Below are 23,502 nucleotides of genomic sequence, written 5' to 3'. Positions count from 1 at the left end.
CAATTAAAAAATCGACAGAGAATCTGAATAGACATTTTTCCAAAGTAGACATAAGATGGCTAACAGGCACATGAAAAGATGTTCAGCATCACTAATTATTAAGGAAATGAAAATCAAAACCACAATGAAATCTTACTTTATACCTGTTAGTATGGTTATTATTGAAAAGACAAGAAATAACCAAAGTTGGAGAGAATGTAGGGAAAAAGGAACCCTCATACACTGTTGGTGAGACTATAAATTGGTGCAGTAACTATGGAAAGCAGTATGGAGATGCCTGAAAAAATTAAGACTAGAACTATTATATGACCTAGGTATTCCACTCTCGGTATTTATCCAAAGAACACAAAAACTAATTCGAAAAGCTATATGCACTCTTATGGTCATTGAAGCATTATTTAAAATGGCTTAGATATGGAAACAACCTAAGTATCCATCAATGGATAAATGGATAATGAAATTATTCATATATATATATATATATACATATGCCATAAAAAATGAAATCCTGTCATTTGCAACAACAAGGATGATCTTTGAAGGTATTATGCTGAGTGAAATAAGTCAGATGGAGAAAGATGTATATGATTTCACTTGTACGTGAAATCTAAAAAAAAAAAAATGAAAAAATTAACCAACAAAATAAAACAACACCAAGCTCAGATACAGAAAATGGATTAGTGGTTACAGGAGGGGAAGGGGCTTGGGGGTTGGGTGAAATGGTGAAGGGGTTCAACTGTATGGTGATGCATGGTAACTTGACTAGTGGTGGTGATCACTTTGTAATGTATACAGATGTTGAACAATAATGCTGTACACTTAACACATATAATAACTTAAAAGAAGAAATGAGAAGTGGGAAATGAGGGGCAGCTTGTAAAGACACTTTTTATAAGTGTTAAGCTGTAAAAGAGAAGGAACAGAGAGTTGTATCTACAGAGGACTTTGTAGAGTTGAGGTGGGTATTTTTGTGTTGTATCTCTTTAAAATTTCAGGATGGGAGAGATTTGAGGATGTTGTAATACTAATAGGAAAGTGCCAGCAGAGGAGGGTGAGGATACTGGGGGAGAAAAGGGTAGGTTACTGAGAAGGGTATTTGAGGAAGTGAGAGGATGAGATCTAGAGCAGCAGTGGAGGGACTAGCCTTTAACAGGACAAGTATTAGGGCATTCTCCCACTCCTGCCAGGATGTGGAGGAAAAGTGATGGAAGTAGATTTTAGGTCACAGGCTGAGAGGCAGGTTTTTAGAGTTCTGTGTGATAGTTTTTCTGTAGCTTTAATGAAAGCAACAGCAAGATTAGCTAATGAGTATGAGACTAGAAGTGGTAGAGTGGAGAATTTGAGGAAAGAGTTTGGAATATCCCTGTGGACAATTGAAGAATGAAACACCCAGGGAGAAGTTGAGATTACCCAGCAGAGTAATGCTAGTGGTTTTTATTAATTAATTAGCAACTACCATCTGTAGGGAGGCGTTAGTGACCTTCCAGGCACTTTACATTCTAGGCACTGTTGTCTCCAATTTACAGAGAAGGCTGAAATGCCCATTAGTTTAATACATTTTGAGTGTTAATAGCGCCTAGATTCAAACTAAGACCGTTGAAATTCACAGCCTTAGATATTTTTTTTTCCATTGGAGTAGAACTGTTTTTCTGATCACAGTTTTTCTTGCCTACTAATTTTCTAAGTCGCTCTAAGTACATCATTCCATATGATAGTTAGCCAGATGCGAGATGCTTTCTATGAAAATTGCATTGTCTTTAAGCAATTTTTATACCATCAGGTTTGGACACTAGGCTACTCTTTGAGGTAGACTGTTGACAGCTTCCATTATATCTGCTTTCTTTCGAAATTTTGATAATTAAAATCCAAGCTATATTTGCGTAGAATTTTTAAATATACCTGAAGTTTTAAGGCCCATTTAAACAGGACTGGATAAGACTTAAACAGCACCATCATGTGGGTTCTTTAGTGCCCTGTATCTTTCCCTTGTTGCTGAATGTTTCAGTGCAGCACCCCTAGAGTCGGTACGTCACCTAAGTGACCTGCATTGTCACAGAGAAAGTGCATGTGTCCTAGGGGAAAAGACTGAAATGGGGATCTTGGTGGGATCTGCTTAGCACTGGGCTCTCGCTACATCCTGTCTCTGAATTCAGACCTGTCTCTCTCAGGTATGCTAAGGGGTCATTAGTGCCATAATTTCCCATCCTCTTTTTTCTCCCCCAAAATCTTTGAAGATAATCATCTTATGCAGTTGATTTCCCTCCAAAAGGCAGACGGTTCCTGGGATCTGAATGAAGGTCTGGCCTTGGTCCTGGGTATGAAGTTGGAAGACATACTGGCTGCACTCCCTGACAAGGTGAGATTCAGAGAAATAAAAAGAGTATGTATATTTTTGAGGGGTTGAGGTGAGTAATGAGAATTGGGGTGATGACTCACCTCAGGAAGGAGAACATAAGAGGCCATAGACTAAATTAATTTCTAATAAATAGAGGTTGAAGATTTTCCTGGCTATTTTAGAGCAGAAAGAACAAGGAATTGGTCTATTAGTAGAAGTTGATGGTTTAGAGTTGATGGATGACAAAGGGAAAGCAAAAATCCTCTTCTATTTTAACTACATTCTCTGCCAGTCATCTTAGTTATAATTACTAATATTTATTGAGCAGTGACTCTGTGCCAGGCACTGTGCTATGCACTTAACATTCGTGATCTTATTTATTCATCAAGCAGTTAAATATGGTAAATCCTACTCATGTTGTTATTAATAGATGAAGAAACTGAAGTCCAGAGAAGTATGATAATGTCTCTGAGTTTACTCAGCTAGTCAGTGGCAGAGCTGGATTCAATCTAGGACTGTCTGTCTTCAGAACCCGCATTCTTGCTACTCTTTATATTGAAAGGAATGATCCAGAAATGAACACAATTTCACTGAAGTCAGGATAGGTGAAGTATTAATAGGGACAACCTAGTTATTTCAAATGTGTTCAAGTATGCTGATGAGGACAAATTACATTCAGGAATTTCAAGGCAACTTACTAAATCTTCTAATTGAGAAATTGTTGAATATGAGACAAATGCCAGAAGCCTGAAGGACAGCTGTCATTCTGAATTTTCAAAATGTGGAAGGTGATTAAATAAACTTCAGATATCCTGTACCTGCACCATCTCCTACAGTTTCCACTAGTCACATGTGGCTACTGAGCACTTGAAATGTGACAAATGCAAATGAGGAATTAAATTTTTCATTGAATTGAGGTGTGAAATACAAACTGATTTCAAAGACAACATAAAAAATGTAAACCATTTCATCAATAATTATTTTTATATTGATTACATGTTAAAATAATATTTTGAATATATTAGGTTAAATATATTAGTAAAATAATAGTACCTCTTTATTTTTACATTTTTACATGTGGCTGCTAGGGCATTTAAAATTATATATGTGTCTAGCATTATATTTCTATTGAAAAATATTATTCTAGAACAAATAATCAAAGGGATAATTTACAAATAAGTGGAAGAAGATATGAGAATCACAAAGTTCTAACTTGGTTTCATTGAGAACAAGACATGTCAGACTAACATTTCCTTCCATGACATGGTAACTGGACCAATAAATCAAGGGAATGAAGAGTCCTTCAATAAGGAATTTGAATGTTTTAATGATGAGCTTATGGACTGAGTACAAACTAAATGAAAACCTATAACACTGAATAATAAATTCATTCAAACTGGAAACAGATTTTTAAGCTCACCAGCCTCTGAATTCTCTGAAGGTCCATATTTTCAGTGAAGATGGAGACCAATGCTTTCCTATTTGTGTAAGACACAACTGGGAGAGCAGATTATTAGACCAGAAAATGAGGATCCCAAATTCTCAACTACACAAGTAGAGGATAGAAGCAGAATAACGTAAGAGCTATTGTACATGAAAATCAGAGATTTTAGATGACCACAAACTTAGTGTGAATCAGCATATTGGAGACATGATTAGTGGAGGGCAACAGGATTGTCAGAAGCTATATGTATGAGGTATTTGGGGGCTGTGGTCATAGAATTTTTTAAGTACATTTATTTACCTCCAGACGTGACCATTTAAGGAGATATAGTTTAAAAATCACTGTGATGTTTGTTTCTAGACTAAGAGAACAAGCATGGGGATTCTTACTGCTTTGACATAAACAGTCCTCTTAAGGAAGAAAGAAAGGAGCTGAGAATTTTGGTCTGAAACAGGACTACTCAGAGCAGACATGATAGCTGTTTCCAAATCTTAAAAGTCATGATATAAAAGAGGAATTTCTCTTGATCTGTTGACTCAGATTTCAATATAAAAAAATTGAAGTTGGGAGCTGTGGGTGAAAACCCATGAGAGGCTGTTCTGTGTTCTGTGGCTGAGACTTTCTGTTGAGCAGTATAAACAATGTGATTCAAATCAGAGCATTTGGCCTCCAGTCCCAGCTCTGTCATTTGGTAGAAAGCTGACTTTGGGCAAATAATTTCACTTTTGTACAAATCAGTTTTCTCTCTAAAAAATGTGATTATTGATAATTTGTCATGTTTTTGTTTGTTTTGGTGAGGGTTCAAATAAGAATACCTGGAGATACTTTATAAAATATAAAGCAATTATGCATCTGCATGTGCTTCTCATATCATTGCTGGGTAATCCTCGTTGGGGATGCTTTAGGAGCTTTAAGCACTGTCCTGGTGGTTTCACTGGATTCAAAACTTAAGATCTTTCTATCCTAAGATAACAGTGGATTGCTGCCCTAAGGTTCAAGGCCTGTTAGATAAGTTAGCTGTTTGGGGCAGGTAAGTAAGGGGGGAGTGGAGCTTTTTACGCCCCCTTGAGGGGCTTTCTGCCAACCTGCGGGTCCCAGTTGCGTCTCTGTCTGTAGTACAGGATGCTGATTCCTTAAGCTGGGCCACAGTCCTGGTGGTGCTCTGGCTGCATGACAGTGGTAAGGACATGAAGTGTGAGTGGGAGCTTCTGGAAAGGAAGGCCATGGCCTGGATTCACATCCATGCAGGTAGGAACACAGTCCTGAGACCCCCATCTCCTTCCCTCCTTAGGAAACTAACCATCATCCCAGGCACTGAGCCTCCAGGCCTGATAGAGGGTCACCAAGAGAGGGTCCCCATAATCTCCTCCCCTGACCATCCTGGTTCAGACCTTTCCTGCTCTCCCAGATAGTTCTTTCCTTGGGTGAAGGTGCAATCTGAAATTGGGGGAGCAAAGGAGGTGAGTGAAGAGGGAGAGTGACATGGGTAGGGAGTGTGAGCTGTGAGAAGGACGTGAAGTAGCATTGATTGTCCTCATCATCTCAGTACTGTACTGAGTGTAAGACTGGACTTACTCCTTGGGTGTTTATCATCTCACTGCTGCTGAGTATTTCTGGGGCTGGAGAAAATTAAAGGGAATCTGGGCAGTAGGGAAAGAAAAGTCAGGGGTATTGAAGAAAGCTAAGCAGGGCTCATGGGAGATGATGAGGGAGGTTTAGGGGAGACTGGGAGAAGAGCCTGTCTCATCGCTGTCCCTCAGCTCTCATTCTTGTTTTCTGTTCATGACAGCTGCTGTCAGGCACGCGCTTGTGAAAGCCGCGATTGCTTTCATGAAATCATCTGCGATTGTGCCGTCTTTGCCCTTTGAAGATACCGTCCAGAAGAACAAGTGCCTCTTCTATGCTACTGTCCTTTCCTTTACCCTCTCTTCTGTTCTGATGTGTTTTTGTATTTTACACCTATCCTGTCAGCTTCTTCTCCTAAAAGTAGTGGACGCCCACCCCACCTTGCCTCTCTGTTCCAGGTTCCCTTTGGATTGCTCTTCCTTCCCCAGCCCATTCTCTCAGCCAAGTGTCAATGGTCCCAGAACCTGTTCCCTTTCTTGGAGGAGTTCAAATCATTCATAGGCAGTAACGTTCCACCTAGGTTTTCCAGAGTGACCACCTGAAAAACAGGTGACATGGACTCCAGACTAAAGGTTGCAGCACTGATGTTCAGAGAATGCCTGGATTAGAGAATTGTCTGCATTTTATTTGTCAGTTTATTTCTGTTCTCATATTTTTATCAGGACCAGACTGGTGAGCTATGCAGTTTTCTGTGTTTACATAGGAGGAAGAGTTGGAGGGGAGGTAGAAAGCCCACACTGGGATGAATATAACCTTATATTAAGATCACAAAGAGGGAGACTAAAGGGGTCCACTGTGAGGGCTGGCACTGTTGGGGCCTTCTTGATTGATCCTGCTTGGGCTTTGCTACTACTTGCCTTTCCTCCCACTGCCTCAGGGACTTGGGTTGAGTTATACCTGATGGAGACATGTTTTTCCTTAATCATTAAACATCTTAGTAAGAGGGCAGTAATGGAATCCTTAGTCCTAGCCTGAACTCATGATGCTTCTAAGTCAGGATCTGACCTCGTATAATAAAGGAAAAAGCAAGTTGAAAGGCAGTTTTGCCTGAGACTTCAACCTAGACCACTCACCCCCTGAGGAAGAAAGGAGCTCCCCATATTTCTAAACCTTGTGTCCCATATACTCTATCCCAGTGGGCATGACCCTATGTGATGTGTTGTTTCCTAAAATACTATTGTATTGATATTAAAATGGCTAACTCTACACTGCACTTTGTTGTATCTGGTCTTTTATAGATTTACTCATTGAACCTGCATTGGTTTTATTATCCCTTCTTTTTCCACCCAGCTTTTTTGGTGCCTCCACTGTTCACTCTGTGTCCTTTCCCCATGTCTTCTGTTTTAGGCTGGTTTCCTGTCTTATATGAGGCAAGTAAAGGGCGCTGGTCAGAAAACCACTATTGGAATCCTGACCATACATTTCTTCTCTTTTTCTTTTTTTTTTTTAATTGAAGTATAGCTGATTTACAATGCTGTGCCAATCTCTGCTGTACAGCAAAGTGACTCAGTTCTACACATATAGACATTCTTTTTTTCATATTCTTTTCCATTGTGGTTTATCCCAGGATATTGAATATAGTTCCCTGTGCCGTACAGCGGGACCTTCTTGTTTATCCATCCTATATATAATAGTCATTTAAATAGTTATGTGATAAGGACAAATGATTTCACTCTCAGGGGCTTACAATTCCCATCTGTACAACTAAGGGATTAAACTAGAATTCTATTATTTCCCTTATCTTGAATACTCAAGAATTCTGAGCAGGACCTCAATATCTGTTCACTAAGGTAGAGGATGGCCCAGAGCTGAGTTCTGTTCAGCTGTTGCATGAACTGGCATTAGGAAGATTTGCCCAACTTGCACAGTGGCAACTGACCTCCCAAGACTTTCTTCCAAGTTTACTTACAGCTGAGCGTGACCTATGGAATAAGGATGTGGCATCACCTAGAAGCTTGTTAGAAATGCAGAATTTTAGGCAACCCCAAGAACTACAGTATCAAAATCTGTATTTTCAGAAGGTCTCCAAGTGATTTGTATGCACATTAAACTCAAAATGAGGGCTTAGTCTTTTCATAAAATAGGCTTTGTATCCAAGTTTGTCATCTAGATAGTCCCTAATGAGGTAATGACAGAAGAGACAGCTTCCTAAGGACCATAAAACTTAGAGAATTACCCTTTGCCCACAGAATGATGGCCCTTTACATTTATCATGCAGGGCGTTTATTATTACATTTATTGTTCACCTCCCCTTTTCTCACCCTCAGCTTCCAGACTTGGGGCTTAGGAACTTCTAAAGCAAAAAACAAGACAAAGAACAGTCTTAGTTTTGTCTTCTTTAAAACGCAGAATCAACTACAGTTTTAAAGTAGCATGGTTTTATTTTTCCATTTGCATTCTCATGCTGTAAAATGTTGTACCAACTATAAATTCCTCAGATCTAAACAAGTGTCTGTCTGCATAATCAACAAAGATATTTTGGCACCTGTACTGAAGCCCACTTTCAAGGCTGGTGCTTCATGTTTTAGGAAAATATAAAGCACCATCTGTACTTTCAGGGACTGATGATCTGGGCAAGAAGCCCAGGAGAGAAGCTGCTCTCATCTCCCATTGGTTATCCTCACCCTGCAGTTGTTTCCTGGCTGCTGCAGACTTGGCCACAAGAAGGAAGGCAGGTAACATCGCCTCAGGATTCTCCCACTCAGACTGAGCCCAGTGCCTTCAGTGCAGGGTACCCTGTTCTACATAGACTTACTATTAAACCCACTGCTGTTTTCCCCAAGTCTAATACAGTCATGCTGGGAATCATTCAGCATTTGCTGTTTCTCTCTGAACTCAGCCATTGCTTCCTTAAAAGCAGTCCATCTACTTGAAGTATCTGATTGACAAGAAGAAAAACTCCATGCAACACCCCCTATATTGTTCTTCCTTTCAGTTCTATCAGTTTTTGCCTCGTGTATTTTGATGTTCTCTTGTTAGATACATACACATTTAGAATTATATCTTCTTGGAGATTTGACCCTTTTATCATTATGTAATGCACACCTTTATCTCTGATTATTTTCCTTTTTCTGAAATCTGCTTTGTCTAAAATGAATATAGTTACTCCATCTTTCTTTTGATTAGTGTTAGCATGATATATATTTTTATTACTTTCCTTTTAACGTAAGTCTTTATAATTAAATTGGGTTTCTGGTGAGATACATATATATATATATATATATCTTAACCACTGGACCACCAGGGAAGTCCCTGGTACCCAATATTACATATACTTGGGTTTTGTGTTTTTAGCTACTCTGACCATCTTTAAATCTTAGTTGTTGCAGTACTGCCCTGGTGGTGCAGTGGTTAAGAATCCATCTGCCAATGCAGGGGACACAGGTTCGATCCCTGGTCCAGGAAGATCCCACATGCTGCAGAGCAACTAAGCCCGTGCACCATAACTCCTGAGCCTGTTCTCTAGAGCCCTCAAGCCACAGCTACTGAAGCCCGCGTGTCTAGAGCCCGTGCTGCACAATGAGAGAAGCCACTGCAATGAGAAACCCGCGCACTGCAACGAATTGTAGCCCCGTCTCGCTGCAACTAGAGAAAGCCCGCGCACAGCAACGAAGACTCAACACAGCCAAAAATAAATAAGTAAATAAATTTATAAAAGTAAATAAAAATAAAAGGCTTAGCAATTGAACCCTAGGGCATTCCAGCATTTAGAGGTCGGGATAATGTGGTAAAGAGGGATGGAAAGATAGAGCCAAGAATAAGTTTGTATCTGGAAGCCAAATAAGTAGTTAAAAAAGAATAGAGTGAACTACTGTGATACAAGGTTTGAATGTATCAGATAAAACGATGAATTAGAATTGATCACTGGATTTGGTAACATGGAATTTGTTGGTGACCTGAGAGAGTTGTTTTGGTGGAGAAGTTTGCAGTGGGATAAATAGAGAACTTAATTAAAAAGCAGACAGGTTGGTGAAGTGTTAATATCCCACAACTGTTTTGCTCTTGGACTCTTCCAGAAAACACATAGGTGTTACCTTTGAGATATTGGAAGGCAGGTTCATTATTCACACATCTGATAAATTGTTATTGAACACTTATGTATTGTGCTAAGTGTTAAAAAATACAATAGTTAATTGGAAAGATGTGATCCTAGCTTTCAGGGAAATTATTTGCTGGACTTATGAACAGGATGGTAATATAATGCTAAAAAAGTATTTAACCTACCCAGTCCAATTGGGAAGAGAAGGCTTCAAAGAGAAAATTATACATGAATTAGGACTTAAGTTATTTAGGCAAAGAAATGGGAGGCAAGCATTCCAAGCAAAAGTGTAAAGATGAGCATGAAGGTGTGAAATACTATGAAGAATTCTGGGAACTACAAGTAGTTTGAAATGCCATGAATTTATAGTAAAATGGCAGTGATAAAAGAGGTCAGAAAACTGAAGCATAGTTCTCTGTCTCTTTCCCATTTTAGTTATTGCATAAAATAATTTAAAATAATTGTCAAACAAGTTCATTATTATTAATAAGTAGATATCACATATTATTATAATTACTATTTGTGAAATCCCATGTTGGTATAATAATATATCTTATTTTTATATATTTTATAAATAATAAGCAATTGATATAATAACAAATATAGTCATTATTAATTGTATAGCTTTCCAGAAATCTGTTCTTTCGAAGGTGAATTTACTACTTAGTCCAGTGCATTAAAATAGAGTAGGACAGACTTGGTTACGGTTCTACCATATTTTTGGTACTAACTCTGGCAGATTTCCAAACTCTACTGCCCTCTTCTCCCTACTGGATCTCTTGGAACAATGTTTGTAGACCCAGCCCTGCCTCAGCTTTGAGGACCATTGCTGCCCTTTGAGAGGAAGCATTGAAGGTTTAAGCAACTGGGCCTCAGAACAGCTTTTCCTAGACCTCAGTTTCTATTCCCTTCCTGTTACGGTGCTCTTTCCTTGTGTCCGCAGCTCTGATAATAGGGTCTTACCCTTGTTGTCTGGGCTCATACCCCAATTTAGGTCACTTGGTCATGACCTTGGCCTTCCTGGACTGGGGTTCTGCTTATTCATTTGAATTCTCCTTCATGGAGTCCTGCATCCTGTCCCTGGATCCAAGTCCAGAGGATGTATGGATATATCTCTGTTATAAATAAATAAATAAATAAATAAATAAATAAATAAATAAATAAATAAATAAATGTGTGTGTGTGTGTGTGTGTGTGTATATATATATATATATGACACAGAGATACATCTCTCTAGGCATATGTTTTGTTTTCTTTTTCTTTTGTAGGGCTGCTGTACTGCATCTTCTAGGATATCTGCTGGTTACTAAAAGTTTTACTCTTCCTGAACTTTGACCTACTTGTGCCATGGAAATGAAATACTGTAGTTTGCTTGACAGACTGTGCTATATCTCAAACCTGCTAGATTAGTGATCTCCCTGCTAGTACCTGGTCTGCTCCAACAGATACAAGGGTTGTTTCAATATTGTAGCCTGCTGAGTTACCTGAACCATATTCCAGAAGTTTACAGGCTTTGATAGTGGGAGTGGGGACCACATAGAAGCATGAGGAATCACTTAGGAATTAGTGATTACTGAGGACACCAAGTCACTCAAGAGAGTTTCCAGGGATTCAAGTTCCTGATATTTCTGTCATTCCCATCTCTCCCCAATAAAAATGCAGAAAATAAGTTTCATTCCTATGCTTATTACTTTAGCTCCTCCATTAAGTGGGTCACACCTCTTCCATAGAAACCATTAAATTGTTAGGAAGCCCAACAAGCAATTGAGCACTTTCCCACCAGAAGAAAAAAAACGGAAAAAGGGAAAGAAAGGAAGGAAGGGAAATAACAGCTTAAGAAATTTATCATCCAGTAAATAGCCATCATTCTACTCTTCCATTTGGTTCACAGTCCAACTCTTCCCCACTGAGTTTTTGCAGAGGAAAGAAGAAACTCACTTGGCCACTCACCCCAGACCCCAACCCTGCCAACAAATAATAAAGCACCTGTTACTGGACCAAGAATGCCTAGACTTAGCCCTGCTATTCATAATCAGAAAGTTCTGCTGAATGATTAGTTGATAAACCAGTAGTTGCTAGAATATGCTAGTGCCTTACTTGAATTTCTGGAGCAGAGGAAAAAGGTGTTAAACAAGGCATGTTGTTTTCTCTGATTAAAACAGTCACTCTTGGGAATGATCCAAATATAGGGCAAAATTTCCTACAAGTCAATCATAACAAGACAGCTCCCTTGAGAAATACCTACTGAACTTTCTGGGACTCAATCCCTATGAAACATAACTGTTTCATAACTGTTCAGTTCAGACAAACTGAAGAAGTTTCTCTCTCTCTCTCTCTCTCTCTCTCTCTCTCTCTCTCTCTCGTTATAGTTTAAAGCCATAATCTTGTCATGGAATACAAGATAAAAATGGTAAGGACTCTTAAGGGTATACATAAGACTCCTCCAAACTCTAAAGTAAATATTAATAATTCTCCTCTCATACAGGGACAGCTGCTTTCTGCATGGGGTCATCTTGGGAAGCAGTGAGGATGTAGTGGAAAGAGAGAGAAACCTGAGGGTGCCTGGGCTCTTCTGCTGTCTAAATTTAGGAAAGTCACAATTACTGTGAGTTCAATGTCTTTATTTGTAAAATGGGGTTAATAAGAACCACCTTACTTAGTTCTTGAGAAAATTAACTTTAAAAAGGCAAAAGTGCATTGAAAAACTCAAGCCACCATAAATGTAAGGTGATATTAGCTACAAATGAGTATTTGAAAATCCAAATTAGTTACAAGCTTGTTTTTCTTTATAACTCAGAAGAATTATATAATTCTGGATCCATTAACCAACTCTATTACGTTGGTTAAGTTGCTTAAACTCTTTGAGACTAAATTTTCTACTAGAAATTGGGGGAAATAATACTGCCTGCCTAGTAGGTTTCTAGTGAGAATTGAAAGAGATAATACCTGTAGAGCGCTCAGCAGAATTCTGCTATGTAGCAAATGTACAAAAATGTTAGTTATTATTAAAACTGTGGTCTATTCACGAAGATACCCCAACAGGCCACTCCTATCTTGCAAAACACTGAGTAGCATCTGGACTCCCTCTGTGACTCCTGTTCTTCTTCTTTTAAAATGTTTTCACAATAGCTATTGTTAGTATTGTAACCACTGTGGTTATATTCATAATTTCTTTTGCATAGGGGTTAGTAGAATTATTATCATTGAAGTTCCACTTTTATTGTGTTAGATATCATTGAAAAGTTTTCCAGTATAAATAAAATCAAATAATTTCAAAATTAGTGAGAACTTTAAATCAAGTTATTCATTCAAATTGAGAATAACCTTAATGGCATACCGGAAAGATGATTCTTTTTACACTTTCTTGGATACTTCCAGACCAGGAAATAACTCCATCATAAGAGCTGCTTATTTCATCAATGTACATTTTCTAATAATTAAACTTTCTACATTGAAAATAAATCTGTCTTTCTACCAGATCTGCCCATGATTTCTGAATCACCCGTGGAACAGTGCATATAAAATCCACATGGAACAGCCTTGCAAGCATTTGAAAAATCACATTATATCTCTGTTTCTCTTTGGGTGCAAAACTCAGATCTCTGGAATTCATCATTGCATTGAGCTTAAAAGCATTGGCTTTAAAATTATAGTCTCAGCTCAGCCACTTTCTAGTTGTATAATCTTCAGGTTATTCAATCTGCTTTTCAGTTTCTTTGTCAAATAACATCACCTACTTTATAAGGTTTCTTTTGGAGATTAAATGTAATAATAAATTTTGAGAATTAGCATAGCACTTAGCATGTGGTAAATGCTTACTATGAATTGTTAACTGAATATTATCTATTTAGTCAATCATTTTCCTTTTGAGAAGGTTTACAGCCAACCCCTTTATTTATACTGGTCACCGTCCTATGAACGTATACTCCCTTTAGGAGTATTGACCTGAAGGACACGTAACGATAGTAGATGCATAATAAATAATAAATAACTGATTAGGTTTCTACCTGGAATAGTGATGTTTATTAGAGGTAACTGTGTAATTGCATGGATGTATAGATAATTTCAAAAGCAGTAGACAAATGATATCACTAGCAAAAGCTTGAAGGTGTATAAGGCAGCCAAAAAGAGGGATAGCATTGCAGGTGATCTAAGGTTAGAATTGGAGCTCATTCTACCGTGCAAATAATCTTGGAGGAACATAGATATTTCCCACATTAGAGCATCCCTTATGATCTCACTACTATTATTAATTCATAGCTGGATGATGAATAAGGTTGACAAACTAATTCCTCCCTCAGAGCTATCACTGAGTTCCAAATAGGGCTTCTGGGGATCTGAATAAACTTCCAAGGAAGCAATCCAGGAAGAGTGAGTGTGTACAGGTCTTGATTGCACAAACCCTATGAGGCTCAATTTTTTATAAGTAGGAGAATTCAAGCTCCTTTGGCTGGAGCACCCTGTGCTCTGCTCAGAAGCAGTCAATGTGAGGTCTTGTTATAAAACTGGAAAACGTAACTGCGTTCTCAGGCGGACTATGTGAGTGCTCAGACCACTGCCCGTGTCTCACCATTAGCCTCTGCTCCCCACATAGTCGGGGGCCACATACAGGGACCTTCCTAGTCCTTGTGGCTTCTTTTTCCTGAAATGGACTTAAAAACTCAAACTGTATTATAGAATCATAGATTATAATGGTATCTAATCATAGGCAAGGACCAAAGTCTTCTGACTTTGCTGCCCAAGGGGAGGTGATCCAGAGCTCACAGAAATCTGCCTTTCTCAGAGATACTATTCAGGTATGGCAAGGATTAGTGATAAGAAGCAGGCTGTCAGCAGCATACTTCCCCCAGAGTATCACTGTTTTTCCCTTTGCTGTCATCACTTTTGCTCAATTCTAGGGTGCTGTGTGAGTGACTCATTTTGTCTTGGTCATTCTCTTAGTTGTGTTTTTCAGTGGCACTTGCCACAGTTTATGATTGGAATCCCCATGTTGAATGTGGCTCTATGACTTGAAAGCTCCTACATTGGAGTTGATACTAAGGTATAGTGTCAAAAGAATGGGAAAAGCATGTTGTATCTTCTCTAAAACTAAATTAGATATTAACTAGGTGTGCTGTAAAGTCAAGACTGGAAATGACCAGGAAGAAGTAAGACAAGAAGACTTTTCCCACCTTAGAATAAAACGGTGACATGAACCCATCTAGAAGGGTGTTACTGCCTAGCAGTGGAAGAGGCTCTTAGAAAACAGAGGCAGACAGAAGGCAGATTTCCTAATGAAGAGTGGAATGAAAGAGGTTTGAGTCTTGTCTCTGTCACATACTAGCTTGCAACTTTGGGCGACATGCTTAATTTTTCTAAGCTTCAATTTTCTGATCTGTAGATTGAAATAGTAATAGTTTCTTCATATAGGTTTATTGAAAAAAATGAATCATATTTTGAAAGTGTTGAGCCCAGTTCTTGGAACATAGTTTTCATTATTATTGAGTGAGTAATGAGATGAAGAGGTCCCTGTGTTTAACCCTCCGCATTAGAGCTGTTCTTGGACTTTCTGCTATGTGGGTTATTGTATTTCTCTTTTCATCACAGTAACACAAATTTGATACTTCACTTTCTGCTACTCTTTCTTTTGCTAATGTTTCAGAGTCACCTTACGTCCACTTAGAAAATGTTAAAAGGACCAGAAGAACCAGAGCAGTATCTCCTGATAGAGTTGGGGACATTATACCTCCAGGATGTAAGCTGAAGAGGATGTGATGTAAGTCTGTTTAACAATATTATTTCATAAAACATTTATTTGCAAATAATTATAGAATGCCAACATTAAAAGAAGGTACTTAAACACTTAAATTTAAGAAACATAAAATATAGAAACACTTTTCATTAGGATTTATGTTTTGCCAGATACTTTCACAGAAATTTCATTAACTTTACTATGATACCAGGGTATCTTTGTTGTTCATGTTTTTGTTATAATTATTATTTTCATATTATTTGTATGATAAAACTATGTCTATGGAAGACATTATATAAATTGTTTGAACTACTATAGCTAATAAGTGGCAAAGCCAGGATTAAAATTAAGTGTTCTGATTTCTAACAAAATTTTTTTCCTAATATTTTTCAGAAGGTAATGTATAGTGAGAGTTTGCTTCTCAAAGATTTTGTGAGATTTCAAAATATAAATAGGCCTAAAGAGAGTAAATCCATGAATTAAACAACTGTAAAAAGTTTCTTACTTAACCTGAGAATGTTTTGAATATATCTCAAAACTTCTGATCTTGTCATAAACAACCACCAGCCTCTCAAAACATTCTTTCCAGGAGTTGAATAGACTGGCTCTAAAATAGCCTTTTCTTATTACCTGATATTTTTATACAGAACTTGCCATTCATAAGCAGGCTGGTTATTGCTTGTTAAAAACACAGCCAAAGCGCTGATCAGCAAAAAGCTTAATAATTCGATACTGGTGTTCAGACTTCGGTGTCACGGGTCCCTTTTCGAGGTCTGACTTCCTCACAGGTGTGAGGAATGCTTCAGTGGTGACCGAGTTTATTCTGCCGGGCACCCCACACACAGGGGATCTGGAGACCATGCTCTTCGTCCTGTTTTTGTCCTTCTGCCTCTTTACCCTTATGGAGAGCCTGCTCACCCTACTGGCAGTCGTCTCCTCCATTCAACTTCACACTCCCATGTACTTCTTCCTGTGTCAACTATCAGTGTGTGACATAGTTTTTCCTTCTGGGAGTTCCCCCAAGATGCTCTTCTACCTCTCAGGGAACAGCCGAGCCATCTCCTATGCAGGCTGCATGTCCCAGCTCACCTTCTACCATTTCCTGGGATGTACTGAGTGTTTCCTGTACACAGTAATGGCTTATGACCACTTTGTTGCCATATGTTACCGTCTGCGCTACACAATAATCATGAGTCACAGAGTGTATGCCATCCTGGCCATGGAGACCTCATTTTCTGGTTGTATTCAGGCCACCTTTCTAACTACTCTCACATTCCAACTGTCCTTCTGTGGCCCCAATGAGGTGGACTGTTTCTTCTGTGATATCCCAGTGATGCTGAAGCTGGCTTGTGCAGACACCTCAGCCCTGGAGATGGCGGGGTTCATCAGTGTGGGCCTCATGCCCCTCAGCTGCTTCCTTCTCATCCTCACCTCCTACAGTCGCATTGTCTACTCCATCCTGCAGATCCGCTCTGCAGAGGGCCGACGGCACGCCTTCTCCACCTGCAGTGCCCCACCTCACTGCCATCCTGCTTTTCATACATGCCAGTGGTCCTCATCTACCTAAGGCCAACCCCAAGCCCCTGGATAGATGCAGCTGTTCAGATCCTGAATAACCTGGTCACCCCCATGCTCAACCACTTGATCTACAGCCTCAGGGATAAGGAAGTGAAGTCATCTCTGAGGAAAGTCCTACATCAACTGGGCTTCCTTCCTGAGCATTGTAGAGAGAGATCAGTTGCTAACACTTCAACTGCACTTCATAGTTTTATGAAACATTTTTATACGGTTCTCACAGATATCTTTGAATTTGAGATGACAGGTATCATTATGATTATCTCCATTTCACAATGTGGGGACTAAGATTGGAAGAGATAAAGTGACTTGTTAAGGACACATAAGGAGTGAATGGCAGAATGAAGACTCGAGGGCTGGCTCTCTGACCCTGGGACGTGTGCGCTCTTGAGAATATCATTCAGCTGATGGGGGAAGGAAGGAGATCACTCCAGTAGGCAGAACAACCTGGACCTTCTGCTTCTCAGTATCTGTTTTCTTCATCCTCCCACATCCCCTCCTCCTCTTCTTTTCCCCTTCACCCTGGTGCTTCTTCATCTTGGCTGCAGTGTTTGTCTCCCTCAATGCCTGCATTGAATAAGCCCTCATTTTATTGGTCTACGAGTTGTTGAAAAAATGGGACAGGTGCATCCCCAAGGCACCCTAAAAAACAAAAAAGCATTGTGCGAAGAGAAGGATGTGGGGCTGGGACCTGAGACAGGTCTCTTGTGAGTGAAGCAGAGGGGCTGGTGTACTGTATCACCTACAAACCCTATCTGTTGGGCTCATCCGGGAAGCAGTCCTGGCTGCAGACATGCAGCATGTGAATGGGGATGTGGAAAGGGCAGACGGGGGAATCCATGGAGTGGTGACTGTGCTGTGATGCTGTGTCAGAAAATCTGGACTTGGCTTTGTATTGCTCAGTATAACCAGGAGGCAATGCTGTGTCCAAGCTGTCATTGTTTTGTACCTTTGGCTTTTCTGTTTGCTGAAAGGATTTGAGTTTGGTCCCCATGCCTACATTTCTTTATTTTTTGGCTGAAATATGCTAAGGCTGATAAAAGTGCTATTTCAATACAGTGAACTATTGTTTTCACGACTGAATTCATCGACCGTACCAACACACTTGGGGAATATAGTTGCTATGAAGTTTATTCTAACAGTGATGTAGAGATAGAAGGACACTGGAAAAAGGATGATGGAAGAGAAGGGGGCAGAGGCAGAGACCATTTTTCCCCTGTCTCTGTACTTCTCAGAATCAGAGAGCAACCACGGAACCTTCCAGACCAGACCAGCACCACTGTGTCTGTGTCTCCAGGCACTGCGGTGAGCTAGCACTTGCTCCTGGAGTGGAGACAAACTCTTGCCTGGTCACTTCTCTTAAGCTCCTAAAAACCCCCTCAGTGCTGTTTCTCCCTTGTTTCTCAGTAAACAAGAACCTAAAGGGGAAGGTGCAAGTACATTTCAAATGATTCCAAATTTAGTGTATCCCAAACCCTCCTCAAGTCTCTCTGAGTCCATTTCAAGATCTTTTCCCATTCCTCAGTTTCCTGGTTGTAGCTGCTCAGATGGTCAGCCTAGAACAATTTGTAATAATAAAAGATGGGATCCAGTTCCCTTTCATTTTCACTCATTCAGATGTCATTTGATGGATAACTCGGTACTAGAAGCAGGGAAGGCAAAGATGAAGAAGACACACATGATCTTACCTGAATGATGTCATAGTCTGCTGGAGAAAGCAGATATATAACTAACTAGACCATCCCAGGATAAATACTGTGGTCAAGGTATGAAATAAAGCAGAAAATGTGGAGTATATTTTTCTGGGACTGGGGAGGGACCTCAAAGAAGAGGTGTTGAAGGTTGACTTTTGTTGTTTGTTTGAATGAATGAAATGAAGAATAGCTGAGAAATGCTTCACAGGGAGAAACAACACACTGCTGTGTGTGTGTGTGTGTGTGTGCGTGCGTGTGTGTGTGCGTGCACGCACACTCACACAGTGATGAGTTGGTATCTCTTAAGTATTTGGTATCTCTTAAGTATTTGCCATCTATGAGTGAATATTCTTGCAGGAAAAATAAAATTCATTTGACCTGTTTTCAGCGTTCTTCCTTCAGCTCAGCTCTTTGTTCCTGGATTGAAGGAATGACTCACACAGAAGGACTCTTATCATCTCCTTAAACAAATTGACCTTTCTGCTTGTCCCAGAGAATTGCTGGCAGCTCTCATGTCTCTAGGTAGTGTCTGAACTCTCTTTTCACCTGAGAAGGAGCCCAAAATGTCAGGCCCAGCCTGGGAGGTGGAGGCCCAGGCTGGCTTAGATAGTGGAATAAGACTTTTCTGTGTTCTACAATTAAAGGGACAATGTAAGAAGAACTTAAGAAAAAAATCTCAGTGGGAGAAACCCCAAATCAAGTAAACCATCTAGCAGAATATTTAATCCACATGGGCAGAGCAAAGAAAGAGAATCAAAGTCCAAGACCAGGGAGGCCAGAGAAGAACAAGAATATTAAAGCAAAGGTTCAGAGGATGTTTTGAGAAGAGTGACTACAAGCACCAGCATTTCCTGAGTCACTGGATTCAAACATGGTCTAGAAAGTGGTATCCAAGACCTGATTCCAGGTAGATTCTAGTTCCTTTAAAGGCTACTAAGTTCATCCTGACACTTATCACTTAAGTTGCAATTTTTTTGGTCAAGAATACGGGCTTTACTTTTACAAAAATAATTATTCAAGCTAAGAGAATAGCATTATTTATGCTCTGCTAGTTCACTTAGGGTAGGAGGAGTAATAATGCCTGTGATTACTGGGATGCTAAATTAGTGAAAAACAATGTAGCCGATTATTTAATCATCCCTTTATTTTACATTCCATTGTTTAAAAATAATATTTTAATGCTTGTGGCAACAATATTCTACAATGACATCAATAAGACATCCTTCATTGTCCTGTTGGAAGTCTTTTTCAAAAGTTTTTATTAAATAGTAAACAATTAAAAAATAATATTAATGGAAAATATGTAAAATATACAAAACTCTGATACAATGAACGCCTGGGTCCCACTACCTAGTTTAAGGAGGAGAGCGATGTCTGTACCTTGGATGTTCCCAGTGAACCTTGGGCTGATTCAGTGCCCTTCACTCCCTCTAGAAGTCATCACTCTCCTAAATTTTGGGTTCATTTTTCCCTTGTTTTAAAGTTTTACCTCATGTGTCCATATTGCAAGTTTTTGATCTTTATATTAATTTAATTCTACTGAAATTTGCTTTTTTTCACTGAAATTTTTACTTTTTCGACATTTATGTCATCACGTGTGTGTGAAAGTAATTCATTAACCAAAGTGTAGTATCCCATTGTGTGAGTAGATCAACATGTATTTTTCTGCTGTTGTTTTTATTTATAAATAATATGAATTTCCAGAATTTAAGAACCCTTTTCTTTTAAACATCCATAATGTTTTGGTGGGTTCTTCATACCCATCAATAGGTATAGATATGACACAAAGATACTATTACCAGCCTCCCTGCAAGAATTCCTTCTATTAGGGAAAAGAAAAATAGAAAACTTTATTCAGTTTGGATTTGCCCAATAGCAGACAATGAGACGAGGGTTTAGGTATAACCCAATTTCTTTGGAAGATGATCCCAAGAAACATGATAAGAGAATGCGAAAGTGAGTCAGGAAAGGATAGTCAGTTAAGCAAGTGTCAATGAATAGTTTACTGCTGTGGGGAACTGGGGCTCAATCACACTGGAGATTTTCTGAAAAAATGGTCTGTAAACACCTCCAGCTTGTCCCACTAGGGTGAAAAGGAAGCTGGGGTATTTTTGTACTGACTCCTGCCCCACATTGGTTCACGGCCTGCCTCATATATGTAAACCAAAAAGAGTCCTTGGCCAGAGACTACTGCCAGGCAGAGGATGTGGGGAGTCCTCAGGACATAAAGACATTGTCTGAAGGTGACCTCTGGAGTGGACTGGAGGGATGTGAACAGAGGTCCTAAGAAATGCTATGGTCATAATTCATTCACTTCTTCAACTATTATCTTTCCAAAATGCAAACCATGTAATACTGCTCTGCTTCTTTAGGATCTTCAATAATTTATTGCTTATACGTTGAATTAAAATAACTTAATAACTTTGTATAGTATTATGGAACTAACACTCAGACCCAACCTACCTCTGTAGTCCCCTCAAAGCCATGTGTTTACCCAGTAGCACACACATCTCTCTCAGGCACGCTCTACTATTTAGCTAAAATGTCCTCACCATTTCCCAGAGACACCCCTTTCATTTTTCATTCATTCATTGACTTGTTCTTTCAAGAAACACGTATTTATTGAGCATTTACTATGTTGAGCACTGTAGTTACAAAGATCTAGAAGTCCTATTCTTTAGAAGCTCATACCTGAGCATGGGAGGTAAACATACACTTGATGAAAATAAAAGGTAATAAATATTTAACAGAAATATGTAAAATATGTAATGATTAATCCTGTACAGATGTTGGAGAAGGTTTCCAAAAAGCGTTTAAAATAGATTCATTCACAATTTTGTGCCTTTAAAATTTTTACTCTCGCCACTTGGGATGCCCTTCCCTGATTCTTCTGCTGGAAAAACTTCTATACATCCTTCAAAACCCAAGTTAAATATTCATTTTCTTTGTGGAATATCCGTATCTCAGACATAGTTAAGTTCTTATTTCTTTGTGTTCCAATTTTACATCATAGCATACAACATCAATTAATCATGTGAAAATAAGATTGGTAAAGTGAACCTCAAGAGTAACAGTTAACTAGATGCAGGAAAGTGAAGAAAAGGAGACAATATTTACAGTTCAGAACTGTCCAGCCCTTCATTTGTTAACAATAAATGAAAGTGTGACTTCTCAATGACATTTTGTTGATGGCCAGAACCCCAGTCTATACATTTGTCAGAAGTTATTAAGCATCTGTTAAGAACAGATTCATGTTTTTCTTTGAGAGGAATAAACTGTAGTAATGGTTAAGCCAAGAGAAGTGATAGAATCAGAGATAGTTTTAATTTGATCTTAACATGTAAGCATTTTATGACTTGCAATAAGTTACTTAGCTAATTTAAATTGCTATGTTTTAATTAGCAAAATGGAGATATTTAAACCTACATCATTGAATTGTAAAGATTGACTTGGATGTTTCTTTAAAGCAATTCACACTGTATCTTGAACATAATAGGGATTTGGCAAATGTTATCTTCCTCTCTTCTCTGTTTCTTAAGAAATATATTTTAAGTAATAATTTTTTTAAAAAGCTAAAGAAAAGCATGTTTAGTTCACAAGGTTTTCCTTTGGATATAATTCTTCACAAATATTAGGGGCAAAGAACACTGTTGAAGAGTGTGCTGGGCTTCATAGCCAGACAGTTTAAGTTCCCACTGGTCATTCGTGTGGTGTTAGGCAAGCTCTCTGAGCACACACTCTTCAAATGCACTATGAGAAGGATACAAGTACCCGACTCACAGGTCACTGTGAAGAATAGATATTATCTGTAAAGGGCTTAGTACAGGGCTGAGTGTGTAATGAGTACATGGTAAATGTTAGCCAGTGTTAAGTATAATAAAATGTTTTAATTTAATTTAATATAAATATTTTATACATTAATTTATAATTATGTAATATTTTGAATTGAGGCAAAATTGGATGAGGCTGTTTCCTGTGATAGTTCTCACAATTACTTTTCCTTCACTTAGTCACTAAAATGCTGAACCCTTGAGTATATGATCCCACAAATATATGATAGATGGTAGAATATTAGAATTATACATTTTATCTCAACCCAACATCTATTTATGTTTTTTTCACATCTTTATTGGAGTATAATTGCTTTACGATGTTGTGTTAGTTTCTGCTATACAATAAAGTGAATCAACTATATGTATACATATATCCTCATATCCCCTCCCTCTTGAGCCTCCCTCCCACCCTCCCTATCCCACACCTCTGGGTGGTCACAAATCACTGAGGTGATCTCCCTGTGCTATGTGGCTGCTTCCCACTAGCTATCTAATTTTACATTTGGTAGTGTATATATGTCAATGCTACTCTCTCACTTTGTCCCAGCTTCCTCTTGCCCCACTGTGTCCTCAAGTCCGTTCTCTATGTCTGCATCTTTATTCCTGCCCTGCCACTAGGTTCATCAGTACTGTTTTTTAGATTCCATATATGTGCGTTAGCATACGGTATTTGTTTCTCTTTTTGACTTATTTTCTATTTATGTTTTATCTACAGCTAACAAATTGTAAAGAGATGTAAACAAAGACTTAGAAAAAAAGCCAAAAAAGACCGTTTTTCCAATTTGCCAAAAAAAGTAGACAAGATAAAAATTCTTAGGAAATATCAGAAATGCTGCTGCTGCTGAAAACTGCTACCAAAAATTGAGACTTTATCAAAGCCATTTAAAAGAAGCAAAAATACAAGCTTAAATGTTATATTAGATTGAATAGGACTTATAGTAAAGAAGCAAGCTGATAGACATTAAATTATAACTGTAGATGGAAAAGGATAAACTGAAGCTACCACCAGGAAATGTTTGAGATACCAAGAAAATGTAAATTTTTGTTGTGATTAGCTGAGATTTGTAGAGCATATATCATGTGCTGAGCGCTATGCTGGGTTCTTGCCATTCTTACCTAATTTTATTCTCCTAATGACCCTATGAGGTAAATGCTTATCATTATTATCCCTCTTTTACAGTTAGAAAAATGAGATTGAGAGCATGGGAGACTTGTTCAAAACCAT

The 23,502-nt window shown here is 38.7% G+C and overlaps 1 protein-coding gene across 1 annotated transcript; it reads left to right on the top strand.

Moving 5' to 3' along the window:
* The first annotated feature begins 4,966 nt into the window (after positions 1–4,966).
* LOC132369547 (olfactory receptor 10D1B) lies at positions 4,967–17,038 on the top strand. The gene is given in 5 exon segments (XM_059929226.1): positions 4,967–5,027; positions 15,086–15,178; positions 15,919–16,688; positions 16,690–16,713; positions 16,715–17,038. Coding segments are annotated over 5 exon segments (1,272 nt in total).
* The last annotated feature ends 6,464 nt before the right edge of the window (positions 17,039–23,502 follow it).

Source organism: Balaenoptera ricei, chromosome 8 (assembly GCF_028023285.1).
Source record: "Balaenoptera ricei isolate mBalRic1 chromosome 8, mBalRic1.hap2, whole genome shotgun sequence".
In the NCBI taxonomy this organism is placed as follows: Eukaryota; Metazoa; Chordata; class Mammalia; order Artiodactyla; family Balaenopteridae; genus Balaenoptera; species Balaenoptera ricei.
The sequence above is the reverse complement of the archived record's forward strand: the minus strand, read 5'-3'. Positions and strand labels throughout refer to the sequence as shown.